Here is a 20,347-nt window from a genome sequence, read left to right as displayed (position 1 = left end):
TGGCTGCACAGAAGCCTGCCCAGGGAAAGTCTGGGGTGGAGGGCCTGGCAGGAGGATGCCTGCAGGCCAGGACTTGGGGACCCCTCAGAAAACTGGGCCCCATCTGGCAGATACACCCATTTCTGCCTGTCTCCGACCGCCCGCCAGCCTGGAGTGAGTGCCCACTGTTTACTTGGGTGAGGGGAACCACCGCCCTGCCCCGCCCACCCACGTGTAGCCACTGGGTTGCAGCCAGCTCTGGGGCTACAAAAGGCTCCTGCCGACTCAGGTCCCTCCTCAGAGGCTGCCCCTGGGGACTTCTCCCCTCCCTCCGCACGATGGGTGTTGGCCAGAGAAAGCTGGCCCCACTCTGGGTGCTGGCTCTCGCCCTGGCCTGCGCCCAGCACACAGGTAAGGCTAGTGCTGGCTGGCTTTCCTAGGCTGGCCCTGGCCACGGCCCAGCTCCCCTGTTGCTCCCCCGAGTCCTGGGGTGGTCCCGGTCCCGGGCAGGCAGCAGGCAGCTCAGAGGCCTTGCCCTGAGTTCCGGGCAAGCTGAGTGTGTCCATAAGTGGCCCCGGGCAGCTCGGCCCTTGCCCCTGGCTCCAGCCATCTTGCAGCTTCCAGCATGAGGTTGGGGAGGGGCTCTCAGGGGCGTGGGGGTCCAAGTTGGGGGAGGGGCCTCTGAGATTGGGCTGCTCCCCTGAGCTGGGGGAGCAGGAGACCAGCATCTCTGAGCCCCCTGCCTGCCTTCCCTGTTAGCGGCCAGCCCTTTGGCCCACGGGGTCTCCTCCACATGTGTTTCTCTGCGGCTCGCTGCCATTTGCCCCTGCCAGCCTGGTCTGAGCATGCTTTCAGCCCCCTGGGCTGGCCTGGGGGAGATGCCCACCTGCCCCTGGGACCCCCTTCATGCATCCCCAGTTCACCAGCTCACTTTCCCCATCTGTGCCTCAATGGGGGCCTCCTGGGGGTCTCAGCCTTGGGTGGAGGGTGATGGTGGGGCCCACAGCTGTGAAGGTGACAGGGAGAGGCTCACAGTCCCCGTGGCCCTCTGAGGCCCCCCTACCTGGGCCTGCACCTCCTGCCTCTGCTTCCCAGGGGATGGCTGTGTCTTAGACAGGTGTGGGGTAACAGCGTGCTCCAGAAGGAGCTGCCTGGGGTGGGGGGCGATGCTCCTGGGGCTCCTGGAACGGCAGAGCAGGACTCAGCATGCAGGGACCACGACACGGCACGTGAAGTCCTCGCTGCCCTACGCGGCTCACCCCCCAGTGCCCAGCCTCCTGCTGCTGCCGGACAGTCCCAGAGCTGGGAAGGCCTCCCTCCCATCCCTGTGCTGGGCTGGCCCCCGCCGGGCGCTCCCTCAGCACACTTCAGAGATGAGGGTGGGTGGTCCCGGGGCGAGCCGAGGAAAGGGGCACATCTGTGGGTGAAGCCGTGGCCCCCCATCCTCGCCCTCAGGTCTGGGCCTTCCCTCACAGGGTCCTGGGTGGCGGGTCTGGCGCCCTTCCACGCTGGCATGGGCTCTGAGGACCCCGGAAATCAGCCTCACAGGGTTCTCGGGGTGGCCTCGGCCCCCTGCCCCAGCCTCCCCTGTGCGGAGCCCTCACCTGGGCAGCGGCCCTGAGCACCCCGTGTAGGGTGCAGCCCTGTCCCCACTCTTGGCGCCCAGGCCCCCCAACCTGTTCCAAGTTTCCCACCAGAGCCCTGTGCCTCCTGACAAGCTGTAATGGACCCGTCTTTTACTGTCTAATCCCTCAATAGCTGCAGCACAGGGTGGGGTGTTGCCCCCATGTCCTGAGCTGAGAGACCAGCGCCCAGCCCATGGTAGACACTGTGAATGAATGGCCCCTGGAGACACCAGGTCAGGGCCAGGCCCCCCCCCCCGAAGTGCTCGTGGGGCCAAGACGAGCGGAAGTTCAAGGAGGGTTGTGATCACTGTGGGCCTGGGGCGACCTCAGATGCTTGGCTGCGTGGACAGAGACCCTCCCAGTGCCCCCAGCCCCATACAGAGAACCCCCACCCGTTCCTGGCCTTTCCGTCCCTCCCTCCGTGCGCCCCATCCGATAGTGAGGCGCGTGCCCTGCCTGCCCGGCTAAGGCCCTGTGTCCTCTCCTCTTCCCGCAGGCCAGGCCCACGATGGCTCTGCGGAACCCGGTTATGAGTACCTGGACCTCCCTTCAGTCCACCAGGGGCCTGGCGGTGAGTCAACTCCCCACCTGTCAGAGCCGCCCCGCCCTGCCCCAGTGTGGCAGAGCCCCCGAGCGGCCACTCGCATTGGGCCATCACTGAGGGGTCAGAACTTGGGGGGCTGGAGGACAGCCCCGCATACATAGCCCTGGTCGGTTACCTGGCAGCCCCCCTGTATGCTGCTTGCCATCGTCCCTCCATCCCGCTGCAGACAGTGGGGGACAGGCTGCAGGGCCAGCTGAACTCACAGCCACGTCTTCAATTCTCCCTGCTCACCTCCTGATACCTCAGCTGCACATGAGTCCTCTCGCCTTGAAGGGGGCTGGTGGGCGGCCTCTCTGGGTATTTCTATGCCCGTCCACGCTGTGCGGACGGGGTAGGGGCCATGTTCGGTGGGGCCCTGGTAGAGGCGAGTGGGTGAGGGGAGGCCCCTGGCGTGGTCAGATGCCCCAACACAAGGCGGGGCTTCAGGGGCGAACCCAGCCAACCTCAGTTTGCATTTCCCCAAACCGGGCCCCCGGGGAGGCTCAGCTGTGCCTGATCTCAGCACCCAGCGGATGTCGTGAGCTGCTGGTGTTGATTCAGGCTTTTCTGAGACTCTGGGCACAAGGAGCCCCCGCTGTGCAAACAGTGTCTGGGCCATGTGGGTGTGAGCCGACAGCCCCAGGGGTCCTCTCCCAGCGACAGCCCAGAGGAAGGGAAAGCCGTTTGGCCTGTGGAAGTCTTTGCTGCCCCTGAGTGTATTCGACAGGCAGGGGGGCCGCACACACGCAGAAGTGAGTCGGCCTGGGAGCCAGCTGCCTCCAACGGCCGACTCTAAAATGTCTCCTCAGACTCCCACCCCAGCTGACGTCGAGCCTGCAGATGGGTGGGAGGTGTGGGGGGGTGGGAGGCGGGGCTGTGCATCACCATGACCCTGTTCCCACAGGGGGCCCACTTCGTGGGGTGACCATCCTCTCGTCTCTGAGGACCACCCCTGTGATGCGAGGTGAGTGAGACCTCACAAGGCCGGGCTGGGGGGCCATGCTGGCTGAGCTCTCCATCCCTCAGACCCAGAGGGGCCAGCTGGAAAGGCGACCCAGCTTTCCGGGTGGACCTTGAACAAGTATTGGAAGAGGGTTCAAGGCCCAGGACATCTTGGGTGCAGGCAGGACCCCCCAGATGCCCTGCCCTCGGGCGGCAGCGTGCCCCAGACTCCAGCATGTGGGGGCATGGGAGCGGGGGGTGGGGGCTGCGCCTTCAGAACAGCGGCTGCTTTGCCCGCAGCCGCGAACCCGGCGCACAACGGGCGGGTGTGCAGCACCTGGGGCGACTTCCACTACAAGACCTTCGACGGTGACGTCTTCCGCTTCCCCGGCCTCTGCAACTACGTCTTCTCCGCGCACTGTAGCGCCGCCTACGAGGACTTCAATGTCCAGCTCCGCCGTGGCCGGGCGTCCAACGCCACCACGCTGAACAGGGTCGTCATGAAGCTCGACGGCATGGTCGTTGAGCTGACCAACAGCTCGGTCCTGGTCAACGGTCGCCTGTGAGCCTGGGTCCCTGGGAGGTCGTAGGAGGGACGTGGGCAAGTACCTGAGAGAGGAGCCGGGCGCTGGCCTCCCCAGGCCCCTGTGCTCGGCCCACCTGCTCCTCCCGGGGGCCCAGGGCTCTTTTCTGCCCCTGGAAGTGGGCCCCTGCCTCATTCTTCTCCACTCCAGAGCTCCGGGGTCTCCTGCCCTCATGCCCACCAGCACCGTCCACGGGTGCCGTGAACTTGTCACATACATGCCTTTAGGGACCCTCCCTGCCTGAGGTCCAGACCTCTGTTGCCCCCGGCCTCACGTGCCCCTCGGTGTCTCAGCTGGGCCCTCTCTCCACAGAATTCAGCTGCCCTTCAGCCAGTCCGGGGTCCTTATCGAGCATAGCAGCAGCTACGTGAAGGTGGTGGCCAGGCTGGGTCTGGTCTTCATGTGGAACCAGGACGACAGCCTCCTGGTGAGGCTGGGGGCCGGTGGAGGTGGCCGGGAGGCCAGGGGTGGGGGGCCAGGCACGCACCTCCAGCCTGACAGCCTCCCCAGGGAGGGAAGAAAGTGTTCTGGGCGAAGGTGGGTGGGAAGGTCAGAGCCCGCTGCACACGGCCAGTGAGGATGGGGGCCCAGCTGCTAATGGGGCCCCAGGGTCTACACCCCAAGACGGAGAGCCTGCACGTGTGGGGCGTCTCCTCCAGGACAGAACCCTGCTCGGGTTCACGGATTTATGGAGTGCATGGGGAGGGTCCACGGCCCGTGTCTCCTCTGTGAGGAGCCCCAGCCCCTCCTTGGGAATGTTGGCTCCCACTCTGGTCTGTTCTTCCCATCTTGGGGTGTCCCTTGTGGGTCCAGGCATCTGACGTGTCCTCTCCTTCCAGCTGGAGCTGGATGCCAAATACGCCAACCAGACCTGCGGGCTCTGTGGAGACTTCAACGGAGTCCCCGTTTTCAACGAGTTCTTCTCCCACAGTAAGCCCCCCGCCTCCCGGCCCGGGCCGGCCAGCCCCCGCACCGTCGGCTCCCACTCCTTCCCAGTGCTCCCTGAAGACTGTCTTCCAGGGTCCCAAGTCAGACGTCTCCAATATGTGTACACATGCATGCTCACACAGACCTGTACACACGCACGATTCCCATGCAGACGTGTACACACATGCATGCACACGGGCACAGATGCACCTGCACACCCTCACAATCTCAGCGTGCACATGTGCGCACACACATGTGCACACAGTCCTGGCACGCTAGCATGCTCTTGGCAAGGCAGCTGGCAGCAAACCTCCTGCTGGGCCCTCTTGTCCTCAGAGCTGTTGCTCTGGGCAGTGGGCGCCCGTGACCACGCACTCTCACCTGAAGTTACAGACCAGCCTCTGGTCAGACTCTGTCACTGCTTCTTGGTCCTTGAGTCTCTGCCACCAAGCAGTGGCCTTCCGTGTGCCCAGCACCAGCCAGAGCCCCAGATTCCCGGCTCCCCTCTGCCAGGCGCGTGAAGCCCACCTGTAAGGGCTTCATGGAGGGGGACCAATCCTGCCCAGGCGTCCAGTGGCCCCGGCCAGGCGGGCCCAGCGCAGGCTTTGCTGGGCTCCGAGGGCCAGCAGGAGCCCAGGGTCACTCTCCAGCCCTCTGGCTGTTTGCGGGCCGCAGAGCGTCGGACATGCCCCCAATGCCCCAGGGGTTCCTCAGTTCATCTCCAGATCCCCCGAATGTCCTGTGTAGCTGCTGCTTAACCGGGCAGTGTGGATGGGGGAGGCAGGCGTAGCTGGGACACCTCAGGCGCTGTGAGGGTGGCGAAAGGCACCGAGAGCCTGCAAAGAGCCCGGCGCTGTGCTTCCTGCAGACGTCAAGCTGACCCCCGTGGAGTTTGGGAACCTGCAGAAGTTGGATGGCCCCACGGAGCAGTGTCAGGACCCCATCCCCGTGTCCCTAGTGAACTGCTCGACTGGCTTGGTAGGCCCCAGAGTGAACAGGGCCCGGGGCGGGGGCAGGAGTCAGGATTGGGGTCATTCTCCCACAAGCCACGGGCCGAGGCGGTGGGGGCTGTGAACCCAGGGGACTCGGGAGCCTGGACTCAGTGTGGGCCCCGGCCTCTGCCCCAGGGCCTCTGTGAGGAAATCCTGAGCAGCAGGCCGTTCTCGGGCTGTAACGCACTGGTGGACGCCAGCAGCTACGTGGAGGCCTGCCATCAGGACCTCTGCCTCTGCGAGCGAGACAACCTGACCAGCTGCATCTGCCACACGCTCGCCGAGTACTCTCGCCAGTGTGCGCACGCCGGGGGGCTGCCCCAGGACTGGAGGGGCCCTGACCTCTGCCGTGAGTGCCCCGCCTGGCCCAGCCCATCACGTGGTCCTGCCTCGGGTCCTAGGACAGGGGCAGGACATGATGCAGCCTGTCCTCCCTGCAGCGCTGACGTGCCCCCTCAACATGCGGTACCGCGAGTGCGGCTCGCCGTGCTCTGACACCTGCTCCAACCGCGAGCACTCACAGCTCTGTGAGGACCACTGCGTTGCCGGCTGCTTCTGCCCCGAGGGTGAGATGGGGCCCCCACCCCCTAAAATCACACAGACGCATTCTGGGTCCCCGATGGCTGGCGCTGCCACGCCAGATACTTGGAAGAAAGGCCCCTCTGACCCAACCCGTGGAGTCCCTGGGCCCTCCGGTTCTCAGTCTGAGGACCCCCCGAGGGGCAGGGCCACCAGGGGAAGAGGACCAGTCCCCTCCACACGGTCAGGTGACGGACACAGCCCAGCACCTGCCACATGGCCTGCCTGCCTCTGCAGGGATGGTGCTCGATGACATTGGCCACACTGGCTGCATCCCCGAGTCCCACTGCTCCTGTGTGTACAACGGGGCCACCTACGCACCAGGGGCCACTTACTCCACAGACTGCACCAACTGGTAGGACCCCAGGCCCCTGCCCTCCGGTCCCCCAGAACCTGCCGTGGGACAGCCACGGCCCTCCCGTCCCCTCTGGACCTGCCCTGGGTTGGCCCCTCTAGGGGCTGTGATCCGTGCACTGGTCGTCCTCTCCCACTCAGAGCCTTGGACCAGTGGGTCCCCAGACAGATGCCGACGGGCCCAGCGTCTGTCGCAGGCTGGCCTGGGCAAGACCCCGTCCGCCTGCCGATGCGGAGGCTGGGGCTGGACGCTCCCCGGGCCCGCACACATGCGGTCTCTCCCTGCTCTCAGCACCTGCTCAGGAGGCCAGTGGAGCTGCCAGGAGGTGCCGTGCCCGGGCACGTGCTCTGTGCTGGGCGGTGCCCACTTCTCCACGTTCGACGAGAGGCTGTACACGGTGCACGGGGACTGCACCTATGTGCTGGCCAAGGTACAGCCCGGGCCTCGCCCCACAGAGCCGCTGCGGGGCCCCATCCGGCTGTGGCTCCTTGCCCAGCCTTCCCCTGCCCGGGCTGCATGTGGCCACCCGGATGCTGAGTCCCCCAGGAAATGCCCCCAGCTCCCGGCACCCACACCAGGGGCCTGGGGGTGGGCAGGGAGGAGGAGGCGGGCTGGGGGTGCCGGGCGGAGAATGAGGACCCTGTCTGCAGCCCTGTAACAGCAGCGCCTTCACCGTGCTGGCCGACCTGCGCAAGTGTGGGCTGACGGACAGCGAGACCTGCCTGAAGAGCCTGACGCTGAGCCTGGGCGGGGGGCATACGGTGAGCCGGACCCCGGGGGGGTCGGGGAGGGTGCCCATCTTTCCAGGCAAGTGACTTTTGCCTGAGCGCTTGCATGGCCCGAGGACCCTCCTGCCCCATTCGCTGCATCCACCTCTCATGAGTCTTCTGAGTTCCACTCCCAAACGAAAGGCTCAGGGCCGGCACCAGGGGCCCCACGCCCACCCCAACCGGCCCAGGAGGAGGGTACTCGGGGGCCTCCTGGCGGCACAGCTGCTTCACCAATGTCGGCTTCTCTATTTTATAAAACAGATTTGGTTTTCACGTGACTGAAAAGTGCACAGTCCTCGCAGAAAACCTAGGATGGGCAGAGGGGACATGGGTCGTCAGCCCCTCCTCGCGGGAGCCCGCGCCCCGCAGGCAGAGGTCTCGCAGGCACATTTCACAGCCTCTGGGGGCCGCCGGGGGCGCTGGCTGTCCCTGGCCCAGCTCCTCGCTAATCCTGCTCCATGCTGCTCTCAGGTCATCGTGATCAAGGCCAGCGGGGAGGTGTTTGTGAATCAGATCTACACCCAGCTGCCCGTCTCTGCAGGTGAGGGCGCTGGCCCTGGCCCCCAGAGGGTCCTGCCCCTTACACCCCACTGAGATCCCTGTGCCCTGTGTCCGCAGCCAACATCACGCTCTTCAGACCTTCAACCTTCTTCATCATCGCCCAGACCAACCTGGACCTGCAGCTGGACGTGCAGCTGGTGCCCACCATGCAGGTGTTCGTGAGGCTGGCGCCCGCGCTCCAGGGGCTGACCTGCGGTAAGAGGCACCGCCCGCCCTGGGGCCCGAGCCCACCCTCCGTGGCCGGGGCGCACGGGGGTCTCACACCGCCCTCTTGTCCCCAGGCCTGTGCGGGAACTTCAACCAGAACCAGGCCGATGACTTTCGGACCCTCAGCGGCGTGGTGGAGGGCACGGCTGCCGCCTTCGTCAACACCTGGAAGACCCAGGCCGCCTGCCCCAACGTCAAGAACAGCTTCGAGGACCCCTGCTCCCTCAGCGTGGAGAATGGTGCGTGTGTCCATCCGGCCCACAGGCCTACCTGCCTGCTGGGGCCCCCTGGGCCGTGAGGTCCAGGCACGGGCTCCAGCTTTCACTCCCGCCCTGAAGGGGGGAGGTCAGGTGGTCAACAGGCAAACTCACTGACACTTGTGCAGTTCCGTGGAAAGTTCCGGAAAAAAAGGAACAAGGTGTTGCTGGAGTGCAGGGCAGGGCGTGGAGGCCCTCATGCCTGCTGACCCGGGCAGGAGAAGGAGCCCCGAATTGCTCTCGCCCGGCATTGCTTTCTGTGGAGCGGCGGGAGCTCGGGGTAAAAGGAAGGTTGTGCGTCTCTGTGTAGCTTCTGTTGGAGGCCGACCGTCCGGCCGCCTGAGCACCCTTCCTCCTCTGTCCACAGAGAAGTACGCTCAGCACTGGTGCTCCCGGCTGACGGACCCCCACGGCTCCTTCTCTGGGTGCCACAGCGCCGTGAGCCCCAGCACCTACTACGCGGTAATCGCCGGCCTGCTCTCCCCTCTGGCCACACGGCCGCCCCCAGGGGGTCCGGGAGGGCCCAGCGTGGTCCCGAGGGCCGTGGCAGGGTGTCTGGGGCCAGCAGGTCTCTCCAGCTCCAACACCCTTGTCCTCATTCATTCATTCATTCCCTCCCTCACACCCTCACCGCATGTTTGCTGTTTGCCGCATGCCCCCAGCCCCACACCAGGCAGGGGGCAAACCGTGAGCATCTGTAGCCCGCTGGGCCCCGGGGGCCAAATGAGAGATTGGTGGTGGCCGAGATGCTCTGGAGTCTGAGGCCGACGTGTGGGGGCTTGCTGAGTCACCGAGAAGAGGGGGGTCCTACCAGCGCCCCCACCCAGCCAGGGAGCTCGGCCCCCAGATGCGCTGTGCAAGGGAGCAGGGGCCCTGGCGAGGGCTCGGGGAGCGGTTCTGGAGGAGGCGGGTGGGGGGCTGGCAGCGTGGGGGGATGCTCGCCACGTGTTGGCTGGGGTCCCTGACGGCCCCCCGATGTCCCCGTCCCCAGAACTGCATGTTCGACACGTGCAACTGCGAGAAGAGCGAGGCCTGCATGTGCGCGGCTCTGTCCTCCTACGTGCGGGCCTGCGCCGCCAAGGGCGTGCTGCTCAGTGACTGGAGGGACGGCGTCTGCGGTGAGTGTGCGGGGAGCCTGAGGCCCATGGGCCCTGGGGCAGATGCTCACGGGCCCTCGTCCCCACTCTGGGCTCAGAGGCCAAGGAGAATCCAGGCCAATGAGGGGGGACCTGGTGGGGACGGGGGAGCCAGGAGGGCTTGCGGGGACGGCTGCCGGCTCTGTCCTGAGAGCTGCCCACTTCCTGGCATCCTGCAGTGAAGCCCACAACCACCTGCCCCAAGTCGATGACCTACCAGTACAACATCAGCACCTGCCAGCCCACCTGCCGTGCCCGGAGTGAAGAGGACGTCACCTGTGGCATCAGCTTCGTCACCGTGGACGGCTGCGCCTGCCCCCACGACACCTTCCTGGACGACACGGGCAAGTGTGTGCCGGCCACCAGCTGTCCCTGCTACCTCGGAGGCTCCGTGGTCCCCAACGGGGAGTCTCTCCACGAGAGCGGGGCCATCTGGTAAGACCCCCGTCGGGCGGGCGGGCAGGACGGGTAGGGCTGGGCGGCCCTCTGACCACCCTCTCTTCACAGCACCTGCACCCAGGGCAGGCTGACCTGCATTGGAGGCCACGTCCCCACCTCAGGTGAGCCTGCCAGGGAGGGCGGGAGGGGCCTTGGTCATCTCCACCAGAAGCTTTGGGTTAACACCCCCCATGTCAGCCTGGCGAGTGGGTGTGGATCAGCATCTCTGTCAGGCCTGGTCTGTGCCCTCTGGACTCAGCGAGGGGGCGGTGAGAGTGTGTGGGCCTCACATACACACACACACACACACACGCACATGCACACGCACACGCACACGCACACATGCTGGCCACACCCCAGGGCTGCCGCGACTCAGCTGTCGGGAGACACACAGGTCGACTGGGCAGCGCAAGCCTGGCGGGTGGAGGTCGGGGTCCCCTGAACGGTCCCCTCCTCTCCGCAGTCTGTGCCTCGCCCATGGTCTACTTCGACTGCCGCAACGCCACAGCTGGGGCCAGCGGTGCCGGCTGTCAGAAGAGCTGCCACACACTGGACATGGACTGCGTAAGTGCCCCCGATGCCCTGGACTCCAGTGACCTCCAATAACTCCGATGACCCTCTGATGACCCCGTACCTGCTCAGCCCTCCAGGGCACCTGCAGAGACGCCCACCCACGCTGGTCCCAAGAGGACCCCTGCCTGTAGGCTTGCTGGCCCTCCTGCCCCTCTGGTCCCTGTGTAGCCCAGCCGGGTGGACGCGGGCCCTGCTGGGGGCCCCAGGGGGACCTTCTGCTCTCTGTTCTGTCCCCCGGGCCACTGAGCTGTGTCTGCCCTGCCCCACAGTATAGCTCCCAGTGTGTGTCTGGCTGCGTGTGTCCCCACGGGCTGGTGGCCGACGGCCAAGGCGGCTGCATTGCTGCGGCCGACTGCCCCTGCGTGCATAACGATGCCAGCTACCAGGCCGGCGAGACCATCCGGGTGGGCTGCAACACCTGGTACGTGGGGGGCTCGGGGCCCATCCTGGGGGCGGGAGGGGGGCAGGCTCCTGCGGCCGGTGGTGCAGCCCACACCTGACGCCACGTGGGCAGCCCCAGCCAGCGAAGCCCGCCGTGTCCCCTGCTCAGGGCCTGAAGGCCGCACCCCACCGGAGCCTCTAGCGGGTGCCCTGTCCCTGCCCCCTCCCGGCTTGGGCCTGATCTGCGGCTCCCCACCAGCACCTGTAAGAACAGAGTGTGGCAGTGCACGGATGAGCCCTGCCTGGCCACCTGCGCCGTGTACGGAGATGGCCACTACCTCACCTTCGACGGGCAGCGCTACAGCTTCAGCGGGGACTGCGAGTACACGCTGGTTCAGGTACGCGACCCCACGCTCTCCTGCTGGCCCGGCGCTCCCAGTCCAGCCTCCTCGCGGGAAGTTGGGCAGGGCCGGCCTCCCCCCTGGGACAGCCCTCCTCCTCCCCCAGGACCACTGCAGCCGAAACAGCAGCACCCAGGAAGCCTTCCGTGTCGTCACCGAGAACGTCCCTTGTGGCACCACAGGGACCACCTGCTCCAAGGCCATCAAGATCTTCCTGGGGGTGAGCAATGGGTGGGCAGGGGCCGGGGCACCCCCTTGGGAGGCTCCAGGGAGCCCCTACGAAGGCTGCACTCCCACAGCCGAGCCAGGACAGGTGGACCCGCCCGGGAGGTGGCCCAGGGTCCTCACCCAGGCCCTGAGTGACCCTTCCCTGCACAGAGCTACGAGCTGAAGCTGAGTGACGGGAAAGTGGAGGTGATCGGGAAGGGCGCGGGGCAGGAGGTGCCCTACTCCATCCGCCAGATGGGCATCTACCTGGTGGTGGACACCGACGTCGGCCTGCTGCTGCTGTGGGACATGAAGACCAGCATCTTCATCAGGCTTAGCCCCGAGTTCAAGGTCAGGCCCGGCCGAGGACAGCCACCCTCACCCCCAGAACAAGGGCCGGCTGGACATAGGCGGTGTGGGGTGAGGGCAGAGAGACAGAGACAGAGAGAAACAGACAGAGAGAGAGGGAGAGATAAAGACAGACAGAGAGACACAGAGAGAGACAGAGACAGAGTGAGACAAAGAGACAGAGACTGAGAGACAGAGACAGAGAGAGAGACAGAGAAAGAGATACACAGAGAGAGAGACAGAGATAGACAGAGATAAACAGAGACAGAGATAGACAGAGAGACAGAGACAGAGAGATAGACAGAGGTACAGAGAGAGAGAGAGACAGAGCGAGACAAAGAGACAGAGACAGAGAGAGACAGACACAGAGAGAGAGACAGAGATAGAGAGAGAGACAGACAGAGAGACAGAGATGCAGAGACAGAGAGAGAGAGACACAGAGAGAGAGACAGAGAGAGACAGAGATGCAGAGACAGAGAGAGAGAGACAGGCAAAGACAAAGAGTCAGAGACAAGAAAGACAGAGAGAGAGAGGAGGGACTGAGCCTGGACTTGCCTCCAGGGAGCTGGGCAGGTCTGAGGCCCTTTGCTGTGTGTCACTGTCCTGTGGCTGCCAGAACACATTGTCACAAACTGTGGCTCCTTCTCGCACGGCTCTGGACACTAGAAGCCCAGTTCATGTGTCCCAGGGCTGTGCTCCCTCTGGATGCTCTAGGGGAGGACCCTTCCTGGCCGCCCCATCCAGCTTCTGGTGGCCCCAGGCATTCCTGGTCTTGTGGTCTTATCACCCCAACTTCTGCCTCCGTCATCATATTCCTGGCCTCACTCTGTGTGTCTGTGTCCAAATTTCTCTCATCTTATGAGGGCACCAGTCACTGGACCAGCCCGCCCTGATCCAGGATGCCCTCATCTTAACTGGATCCCGTCCACGGAGACCCTATTTCCACATGGGGCCATGCCCAGGGGTCCCGGGTCAGGGCCCAAGCCTGTCTTTGGGAGACACCGTTTAGCCCACTATGTGTTTCTCCCGTGCCTCTCCTCCAGGAGAGACTGAGGCATGCCCTGTGGCCTTGGCGCCGAGTGGGGCTGCGTGGGAGCCTCGCTCTATATTCTTCCTCCTGGGGTGTCCTGGGGAAAGTGTGGGCCCCAGGGGGAGGCAGAGGGGTGGGAGGGGGCCTGGGCCCCTCCTGGGTGTGCCCTGAGCCCCCGGGCCCCGCCTGTCTCTGTGTCTGTAGGGGAGGGTCTGCGGGCTGTGCGGGAACTTCGACGACAACGCCGTCAACGACTTCACCACACGGAGCCAGTCCGTGGTGGGCAACGCGCTGGAGTTCGGCAACAGCTGGAAGTTCTCCCCGTCCTGCCCGGATGCCTCGGCCCCCAAGGACCCCTGCACCGCCAACCCATACCGCAAGTCCTGGGCCCAGAAGCAGTGCAGCATCATCAACAGCGCCACCTTCGCCGCCTGCCATGCCCACGTATGGAGCTGGCCGGCTGGGGTCTCCTCCGGGCTCCTGGGGAGGAAGGGACCCTTGCTGGGGGGCGTGGGGGGGCACCCTTCAGGACCTGCTTGTGGACAGTAGGATCGGTCTGACCAGCCATGGGGGACCACACATCTGCCCTCCTGAGCTCCAGGGGAAACCGCCAGGCCAACGCCACGCTGGGGCCTGATGGCCAGGAGCCCATGGTGGGGGCCGGGTTCCCGGAGTCGAAGCCTCTCCCTCCCACAGGTGGAGCCCGCCAAGTACTACGAGGCCTGTGTGAGCGACGCGTGCGCCTGTGACTCGGGGGGCGACTGCGAGTGCTTCTGCACGGCCGTGGCCGCCTACGCCCAGGCCTGCCACGAGGTGGGCGTGTGCGTGTCCTGGCGGACACCCAGCATCTGCCGTGAGTGCACACGGATGTGCCCGTCGGGGCGGGTGGGGCACAAGCGGGTGACAAAGCCCAGTGTCTGCCCCTGGGAGCCGTGGGAAGGGTTTGAAAGAAAATGAAATGGAGGGCGTGTCACTGATGGAGAGATGGCAGGCATGGTAGAATGTTCTGGAGCCAAAGGGTCAGCAGAGCCTCCCGGCCCGAGCCCAGCTGGAGCCTGGCTGGAGGGGGTTAGCTGGGGAGCTGCTCTGGCCAGAGTCCTCACCCCAAAGGGTGGCACCCCCAAGAAGCCAGAGTGAGACCCCCAGCTAGCCACCCTGCCCACCACCCTGTCTCGCCCACGGGCATTCTAGGCCCACGCCCACCGTGGCCACATCCAGGAGGCACAGGGGAGGAAATGGCTTTAGAACAGCCCACGGGACTTGGTCAAATGTCAGGGTGCAGTGGGAGCCTGCATGGGCCGCGAGGCTGTCCTTCCCGGCGGCACTCCACCCCGGCACTGAGAGCCGGGCCACTGAGCCGCCCTCTCTCTCACAGCCCTGTTCTGCGACTACTACAACCCCGAGGGCCTGTGCGAGTGGCACTACCTGCCCTGCGGGGCGCCCTGCCTGAGGACCTGCCAGAACCCCCGTGGCCAGTGCCTGCACGACGTGAGCGGCCTGGAAGGTGGGCTGTGCCTGCTGGCCGGGAGGGCTGTCTTGGGGTCCTCATAGACAGGGGCGGGGTCTGTCCTGGGTCCTTGTAGACAGGGCTGGGTTCTGTCCTGGGTCCTCGTAGACAAGGCTGGGGTGTGTCCTGGGTCCTCGTAGACAGGGCTGGGGTGTGTCCTGGGTCCTTGTAGACAGGGCTGGAATCTGTCCTGAGTCCTCGTAGACGGGGCTGGGGTCTGTCCTGGGGTCCTCATAGACGGGGTTGGGGTCTGTCCTGGGTCCCTGTAGATAGGGCTGGGGTCTGTCCTGGGTCCTCGTAGATAGGGCCGGGGTCTATTCTGGGGTCCTCATAGTAGGGCTGCGGTGTGTCCTGGGTCCTCATAGACAGGGGTGGGGTCTGTCCTGGGTCCTCGTAGACAGGGGTGGGGTCTGTCCTGGGTCCTCGTAGACAGGGGTGGCGTCTGTCCTGGGTCCTCGTAGACAGGGGTGGGGTCTGTCCTGGGTCCTCGTAGACAGGGGTGGGGTCTGTCCTGGGTCCTCGTAGACAGGGCTGGGGTGTGTCCTGGGTCCTCGTAGACAGGGGTGAGGTCTGTCCTGGGTCGTCGTAGACAGGGCTGGGGTGTGTCCTGGGGTCCCCGTGGGCAGGGCTGGGATCTGTCCTGGGGTTCCCATGGTTGGGTAGGGGCCTATCTTGGCGTCCCTGATGTTGAGGTTTGGGTCTGTCCTGGGGATCCTAGGACCCTTGGCCAGGCGGGACTCTTCCTGACCCCTCGAGGCTCCTTTGGGGGCACAGCCTCAAGCACCCCATGGCACTGTGGGCGAGGCCCCAGGCTGGGGACTGAGCCCAGGCCGTGGGGGTGAGGCGGCCGGGCAGTTGTCTGGCTGGGACTCAGGCCTCTCTGGCATGCAGGCTGCTACCCTAAGTGCCCGGCAGAGGCCCCCCTCTTCGATGAGGACCAGATGCGGTGTGTGGCCACATGCCCGCAGTCGCCCTGCCACGTCCAGGGCAAGTCGTACCAGCCAGGCGCGGTGGTGCCCTTGGATGAGAACTGCCAGTCCTGGTGAGTTGCTCGGCTGGAGGGGTGAGGAGCCTGGAGGGTGGCACTATTCGCCCGGCCCACGGCCCTTGGAGAAGGCCCCTCCTCGGGGCCTCATCCTTTCAGGGCCGTGAGGGGTCCCCACAGCCCAGTGTTCCTCTGGGGTCCGACCGGGAGCTCCCTGTTGCAGGATGGGGTGGGGACCCAGGGATGAAGGGAAGGGGGATACGCAGGGTGGGCAGAGGGGAAGCTGAGCTGTGATGCTGCCCCAAGGGCCCCCGGGACAGATGCCCCGGAGAGGAAAGGCCATCAGAACATCCGTGGGGCTCATTGGCCGTGCTGGACCCCATCTCCACTGGTCACTGATTGGAAGGAGGCCCCCCAAGAGGGTGCGACGTCAGGCTTCTTGTTCACTGGCCGGGGCTGAGACGTAGCCCCAGGGCACCCCTGTGGGGGCTGTTCCCACCTGCCCACCCCAGCACAACGGGGATGCCTGCACCTCCAGACTCACCTTCTTCCTTCTGTCACCAGTGTTTGCACCGAGAGCGGCATCCAGTGCACCTACGATGCCGAGGGTGAGCAGTGGGCAGCCTTCCTTGGGTCTGGGGTGTCAGGGTCCCCGGCCGCGCCCCAGCACCCTAATGCGCTTGGCTGCTCTGCTCCCCACAGCCTGTGTCTGCACCTACGACGGGCGGCGCTTCCGCCCGGGGGATGTCATCTACCACACGACGGACGGCACAGGGGGGTGCATCTCTGCCCGCTGCGGGGCCAATGGCACCATCGACCGGAGGGTCTACACCTGCAGTTCCACCACCCCCGCCCCCCAAACCACCTTCTCCTTTTCCACATCCCCGCTTGGTAAGGCGGACATGCTGGGTACCGTGCAGGGCTGTCCCTCGCCCTGGGGATCAGCAGCTGGGCAGAGGGCCTTTCCCTCTGGCAGTCACCCACAGATTGGAAGTGTCAGCCTCCCTGAGTCTCCTTGGCAGGATGGATGTCACCAGGTGTGCCTTCAGGGCTGAGGTTCCCAGCACTGGGCAGGGGCCGCAGGGCCGGGCTGCAAGGCCGGCCTGGGAGCAGGACCATGGAACTCACACATGGGAATCCCTGCCCCATTCACTGTGTCTGCTCACCTCCCATTGCACAGAGCGCCAGGCAGCCCCAAGTCCTCACCCTGTTTTGAGGGAGCATCTTAGGGCCTGTCCAGAGCTTACCCCAAAAATGAAGAGCCCCCATAACTCTGGCTTTTGGGGGCCCCATGTGCAGATTCAGCTCAGGGTCTGCTTGGGGAGCAGGCTTCCCTTAAATGAGAGCAATTCACCTATTGATTCAACTGCTGTGCGCTCCACACCTGCTGGGTGCCGGGCACGTCCTGGGGACTTGGTCCCTGCTCTCCCCATGCTCCCGTCTCCGGTGGAGACAGATAGACAGACTGACATGGAGAAACCCACAAGGCGTCTGACGGACAGGAGGAGGGACAGGAGATGGCGGTGGGGGGCGGGGGAGCCTCGAGGGCCCTGAGCCAGTGCTGGTCCCTGATGCCGGGCCCTTCTGCCTTCTCTTCTGTCCTCAGTTGTGAGCTCGACACGCCCACCGGGGACGCACCCCAGCCCCACCGAGAGCACTCTGAGCAGTGCTCCACCCACCACGGTGGGCACATCCGCCAGGCCCACGCCCTCGACGGCTTCCGCCTCGCCCCTCCCGGACTGTGAGGACTGCCAGTGGTCTCAATGGATGGAGGTCAGCCGTCTGGGACGTGGCAATGACAGTGGTGACTTTGACCCACTGGAGAAGCTCCGTGCCCACGGGTACCAGGTTTGCCAGGCGCCAAGGGCAGTGCAGTGCCAAGCCGAGGCTGCCCCCGAGGTGCCGCTCCAAGTCCTGGGGCAGCGTGTGGAGTGCAGCCCAGTGGTGGGGCTGACCTGTCACAACAGGGACCAAGCTTCAGGGCTCTGTGACAGCTACCAGATCAGAATCCTGTGTTGCTCCCCGCTGGCCTGCCCCACCTCTGGTGGTCCAGCCCAGACCACCCCTCCTGCAACCTCCAGGACAACTGAAACTGGGCCCACACCAGGGACCAGCAGGGTCACCTCTGTGCCGACAGGAAGCACAGCTTCCCCAGCCTTTGTCAGTACAACTGGCCCAACCACTCTCTCTACAACTAGCAAAACATCTGCCCCACATACCTCTACCACAGCCCCACGTACCCCTACACCTGCCCCAGGTACCTCTACCACAGCCCCAAGTACCCCTACTTCTGCCCCAGGTACCTCTACAACAGCTGCAAGTATCCCTACACCTGCCCCACATACCTCTACAACAGCCCCAAGTACCCCTACACCTGCCCCAGTTACCTCTACAACAGCCCCACCTACCCCTACTTCTGCCCCAGGTACCTCTACAACAGCTGCAAGTACCCCTACACCTGCCCCAGGTACCTCTACAACAGCCCCAAGTACCCCTACTTCTGCCCCAGGTACCTCTACAACAGCTGCAAGTACCCCTACACCTGCCCCACATACCTCTACAACAGCCCCAAGTACCCCTACACCTGCCCCAGTTACCTCTACAACAGCCCCACCTACCCCTACTTCTGCCCCAGGTACCTCTACAACAGCTGCAAGTACCCCTACACCTGCCCCAGGTACCTCTACAACAGCCCCAGCTACCCCTACACCTGCCCCAGGTACCTCTACAACAGTCCCAGCTACCCCTACACCTGCCCCAGGTACCTCTACAACAGCCCCAGATACCCCTAAACCTGCCCCACGTATCTCTACCACAGCCCCAGGTACCCCTACACCTGCCCGACGAACCTCTGCCACAGCCCCAGGTACCCTTACACCCGCCCCAGGTACCTCTACAACAACACCAGGTACCCCTACGCCTGGCCCACATACCTCTACAACAGCCCCAGGTACCCCTACACCTGCCCCAGGTACCTCTACAACAGCTCCACGTACCTCTACAAGAGCCCCAGGTACACCTGGCTCCCGTACTTCTACACCTGGGAAAACAACTCTCTCGACCCCCAGTCCAATGCCAGTTTCGACAACAGCTTCAACCACAAGCTCTGTGTTCACCAAAGCCCTGGGCTCCTCGGAGGTGCCAGGTAAGCCCACCTCACCTGAACCCACCAACATCTGTTTACAACAGTCATGCAACTGGACTCAGTGGATCGATGGCAGCTACCCCGGGCCTGGGAGGAACAGTGGCGATTTTGACACTCTTCAAAATTTGAGATCAAAAGGATACAAATTCTGTGAAAAGCCCAGCAATGTGCAGTGCAGGGCAGAGAGCTTCCCGGACATCCCGCTGGAGGAGCTGGGGCAGGACGTGATCTGTAACACAGAAGTGGGGCTGCTGTGTCTGAACAAGGACCAGCTGCCCCCGATCTGCTACAACTACGAAATCCGGATCGAGTGCTGTGAGACAGTGGACGTGTGCAGAGGAAAGACGACCCCCCCGGCGACACTAGAGACCACACACTCGACCCCACACTCAACCGGGGCCACAACCCAAGGCTCCGGGACCACAGCAATCCCCTCCATCTCCACAAAACACACCAGGGCCAGCTCAGCACCGGGGCTGCCAACAACAGAGGTCGCAGCCAGCACACCCACGGTCACCACACCAGAAACCATCGCGTGCAGGCCACAGTGCAAGTGGACCAAGTGGTTCGACGTGGAACTCCCGTCCCCCGGGCCCCAGGGTGGAGAGAATGAAACCTACAGCAATATCCTCAGAAGTGGAGAGAGAATCTGCCACCGGCCCGAGTACATCACCCACCTGGAGTGCCGCGCCGAGAGCCGCCCTGAGGTCAGCATCGACCAGCTGGGCCAGGTGGTGCAGTGTGACCCCGACGTGGGCCTGGTGTGCCGGAACCAGGACCAGGAGGGCCTGGACGGGGTGTGCCTCAACTACGAGATCCGTGTGCTGTGCTGTGAGCCCCGAGAAGACTGCACGACCCAGACACCAGTCACACATCCCAGCACCTCAAGTGTGAGCATTCATAGCCACGAGACCACCTCCCACGTGGCCACGTCCAGGGCAACCACTCTGCCAGAAACCAGCCCGACCTCTGTGCAGGAAACAAGCAAAACCTCTGTGCCGAGACTGAGAACAACCACAGTGTCTGCAACCAGCGCCACCTCTGTGCCCAGAACCAGCAAGGCCTCTGTGCCAGGCACCAGCACAACCTCTGTGCAGGAAACCAGCAGGACCTCCAAGCCAGGCACCAGCCCCACCTCCATGCCAGGAAGCAGCCCAACATTTGAGGCGAGAACCAGGACCACCTCTGTGCCAGGAACCAGCCCAACCTCTGTGCCAGGAATGAGCCTAACCTCTGTGCACGAAACTAGAAGAACCTCTGTACGCAGACCGAGGACAACGACGGTTCCTAGAACCAGCTCTACCTCTGTGCCAGGCACAACCCCGACCTCTGTGCAGGAAACCAGCACAACATCTGAGGTGAGAACAAGGACCACCTCTGTGCCAGGCACCAGCCCGACCTCTGTGCATGAAACCAGCAGAACCTCTGTGCCAGGAACGAGCCCAACTTCTCTACCAGGCACCAGCCCTACTTCTGTGCTTGAAACCAGCCCAACATCGGAGGAGACAAGCAAGACCACCTCTGTGCCAAGAACGAGCCCAACTTCTCTGCAGGAAACCAGCAGAACCTCTGTGCTGAGACTGAGCACAACCACGGTGTCTGCAACCAGCCCAACCTCTGTGCCAGGCACCAGCCCGACATCTGTGCAGGAAACCAGCCCAACATCTGAGGTGAGAACCAGGACCACCTCTGTGCCAGAAACAGGGTCAACCTCTGTGCCGGAAACCAACAGAACCTCTGTGCCAAGACTGAGCACAACCACAGTGCCTGGAACCAGCCCAACATCAGGGGCAAAAACCAGCAGGACCTCTGTACCAAGAACCAGCCCAACGTCT

At 64.4% G+C, this 20,347-nt stretch overlaps 1 protein-coding gene across 1 annotated transcript in view; it reads left to right on the top strand.

The window, feature by feature from the left end:
* Nucleotides 1-287: 287 nt before the first annotated feature.
* The window catches only part of LOC131395866 (mucin-5AC-like), a 36,592-nt gene continuing 16,532 nt past the window's right edge, over nucleotides 288-20,347 (top strand). The window contains exons 1-35 of the mRNA XM_058527672.1: nucleotides 288-390; nucleotides 2,101-2,175; nucleotides 3,092-3,151; nucleotides 3,430-3,691; nucleotides 4,026-4,140; nucleotides 4,553-4,643; nucleotides 5,509-5,618; nucleotides 5,768-5,981; nucleotides 6,073-6,198; nucleotides 6,449-6,566; nucleotides 6,858-6,996; nucleotides 7,217-7,327; nucleotides 7,808-7,877; nucleotides 7,955-8,092; nucleotides 8,179-8,343; nucleotides 8,729-8,823; nucleotides 9,353-9,479; nucleotides 9,677-9,932; nucleotides 10,005-10,057; nucleotides 10,399-10,499; nucleotides 10,778-10,929; nucleotides 11,149-11,287; nucleotides 11,397-11,510; nucleotides 11,669-11,848; nucleotides 13,080-13,319; nucleotides 13,572-13,728; nucleotides 14,251-14,379; nucleotides 15,274-15,424; nucleotides 15,932-15,975; nucleotides 16,070-16,258; nucleotides 16,974-17,683; nucleotides 17,731-18,142; nucleotides 18,234-19,678; nucleotides 20,002-20,157; nucleotides 20,245-20,343. Coding sequence (XP_058383655.1) covers nucleotides 318-390; nucleotides 2,101-2,175; nucleotides 3,092-3,151; nucleotides 3,430-3,691; nucleotides 4,026-4,140; nucleotides 4,553-4,643; nucleotides 5,509-5,618; nucleotides 5,768-5,981; nucleotides 6,073-6,198; nucleotides 6,449-6,566; nucleotides 6,858-6,996; nucleotides 7,217-7,327; nucleotides 7,808-7,877; nucleotides 7,955-8,092; nucleotides 8,179-8,343; nucleotides 8,729-8,823; nucleotides 9,353-9,479; nucleotides 9,677-9,932; nucleotides 10,005-10,057; nucleotides 10,399-10,499; nucleotides 10,778-10,929; nucleotides 11,149-11,287; nucleotides 11,397-11,510; nucleotides 11,669-11,848; nucleotides 13,080-13,319; nucleotides 13,572-13,728; nucleotides 14,251-14,379; nucleotides 15,274-15,424; nucleotides 15,932-15,975; nucleotides 16,070-16,258; nucleotides 16,974-17,683; nucleotides 17,731-18,142; nucleotides 18,234-19,678; nucleotides 20,002-20,157; nucleotides 20,245-20,343 — 6,816 coding nt within the window. The 5' untranslated portion in view covers nucleotides 288-317. The remainder of the gene's footprint in view (nucleotides 391-2,100; nucleotides 2,176-3,091; nucleotides 3,152-3,429; nucleotides 3,692-4,025; nucleotides 4,141-4,552; nucleotides 4,644-5,508; nucleotides 5,619-5,767; nucleotides 5,982-6,072; nucleotides 6,199-6,448; nucleotides 6,567-6,857; nucleotides 6,997-7,216; nucleotides 7,328-7,807; nucleotides 7,878-7,954; nucleotides 8,093-8,178; nucleotides 8,344-8,728; nucleotides 8,824-9,352; nucleotides 9,480-9,676; nucleotides 9,933-10,004; nucleotides 10,058-10,398; nucleotides 10,500-10,777; nucleotides 10,930-11,148; nucleotides 11,288-11,396; nucleotides 11,511-11,668; nucleotides 11,849-13,079; nucleotides 13,320-13,571; nucleotides 13,729-14,250; nucleotides 14,380-15,273; nucleotides 15,425-15,931; nucleotides 15,976-16,069; nucleotides 16,259-16,973; nucleotides 17,684-17,730; nucleotides 18,143-18,233; nucleotides 19,679-20,001; nucleotides 20,158-20,244; nucleotides 20,344-20,347) is intronic.

This window comes from Diceros bicornis, chromosome 31 (genome assembly GCF_020826845.1).
Source record: "Diceros bicornis minor isolate mBicDic1 chromosome 31, mDicBic1.mat.cur, whole genome shotgun sequence".
Taxonomy (NCBI): domain Eukaryota; kingdom Metazoa; phylum Chordata; class Mammalia; order Perissodactyla; family Rhinocerotidae; genus Diceros; species Diceros bicornis.
Note: the sequence above shows the minus strand (reverse complement) of the source record. Positions and strands in the feature narration are given on the sequence as shown.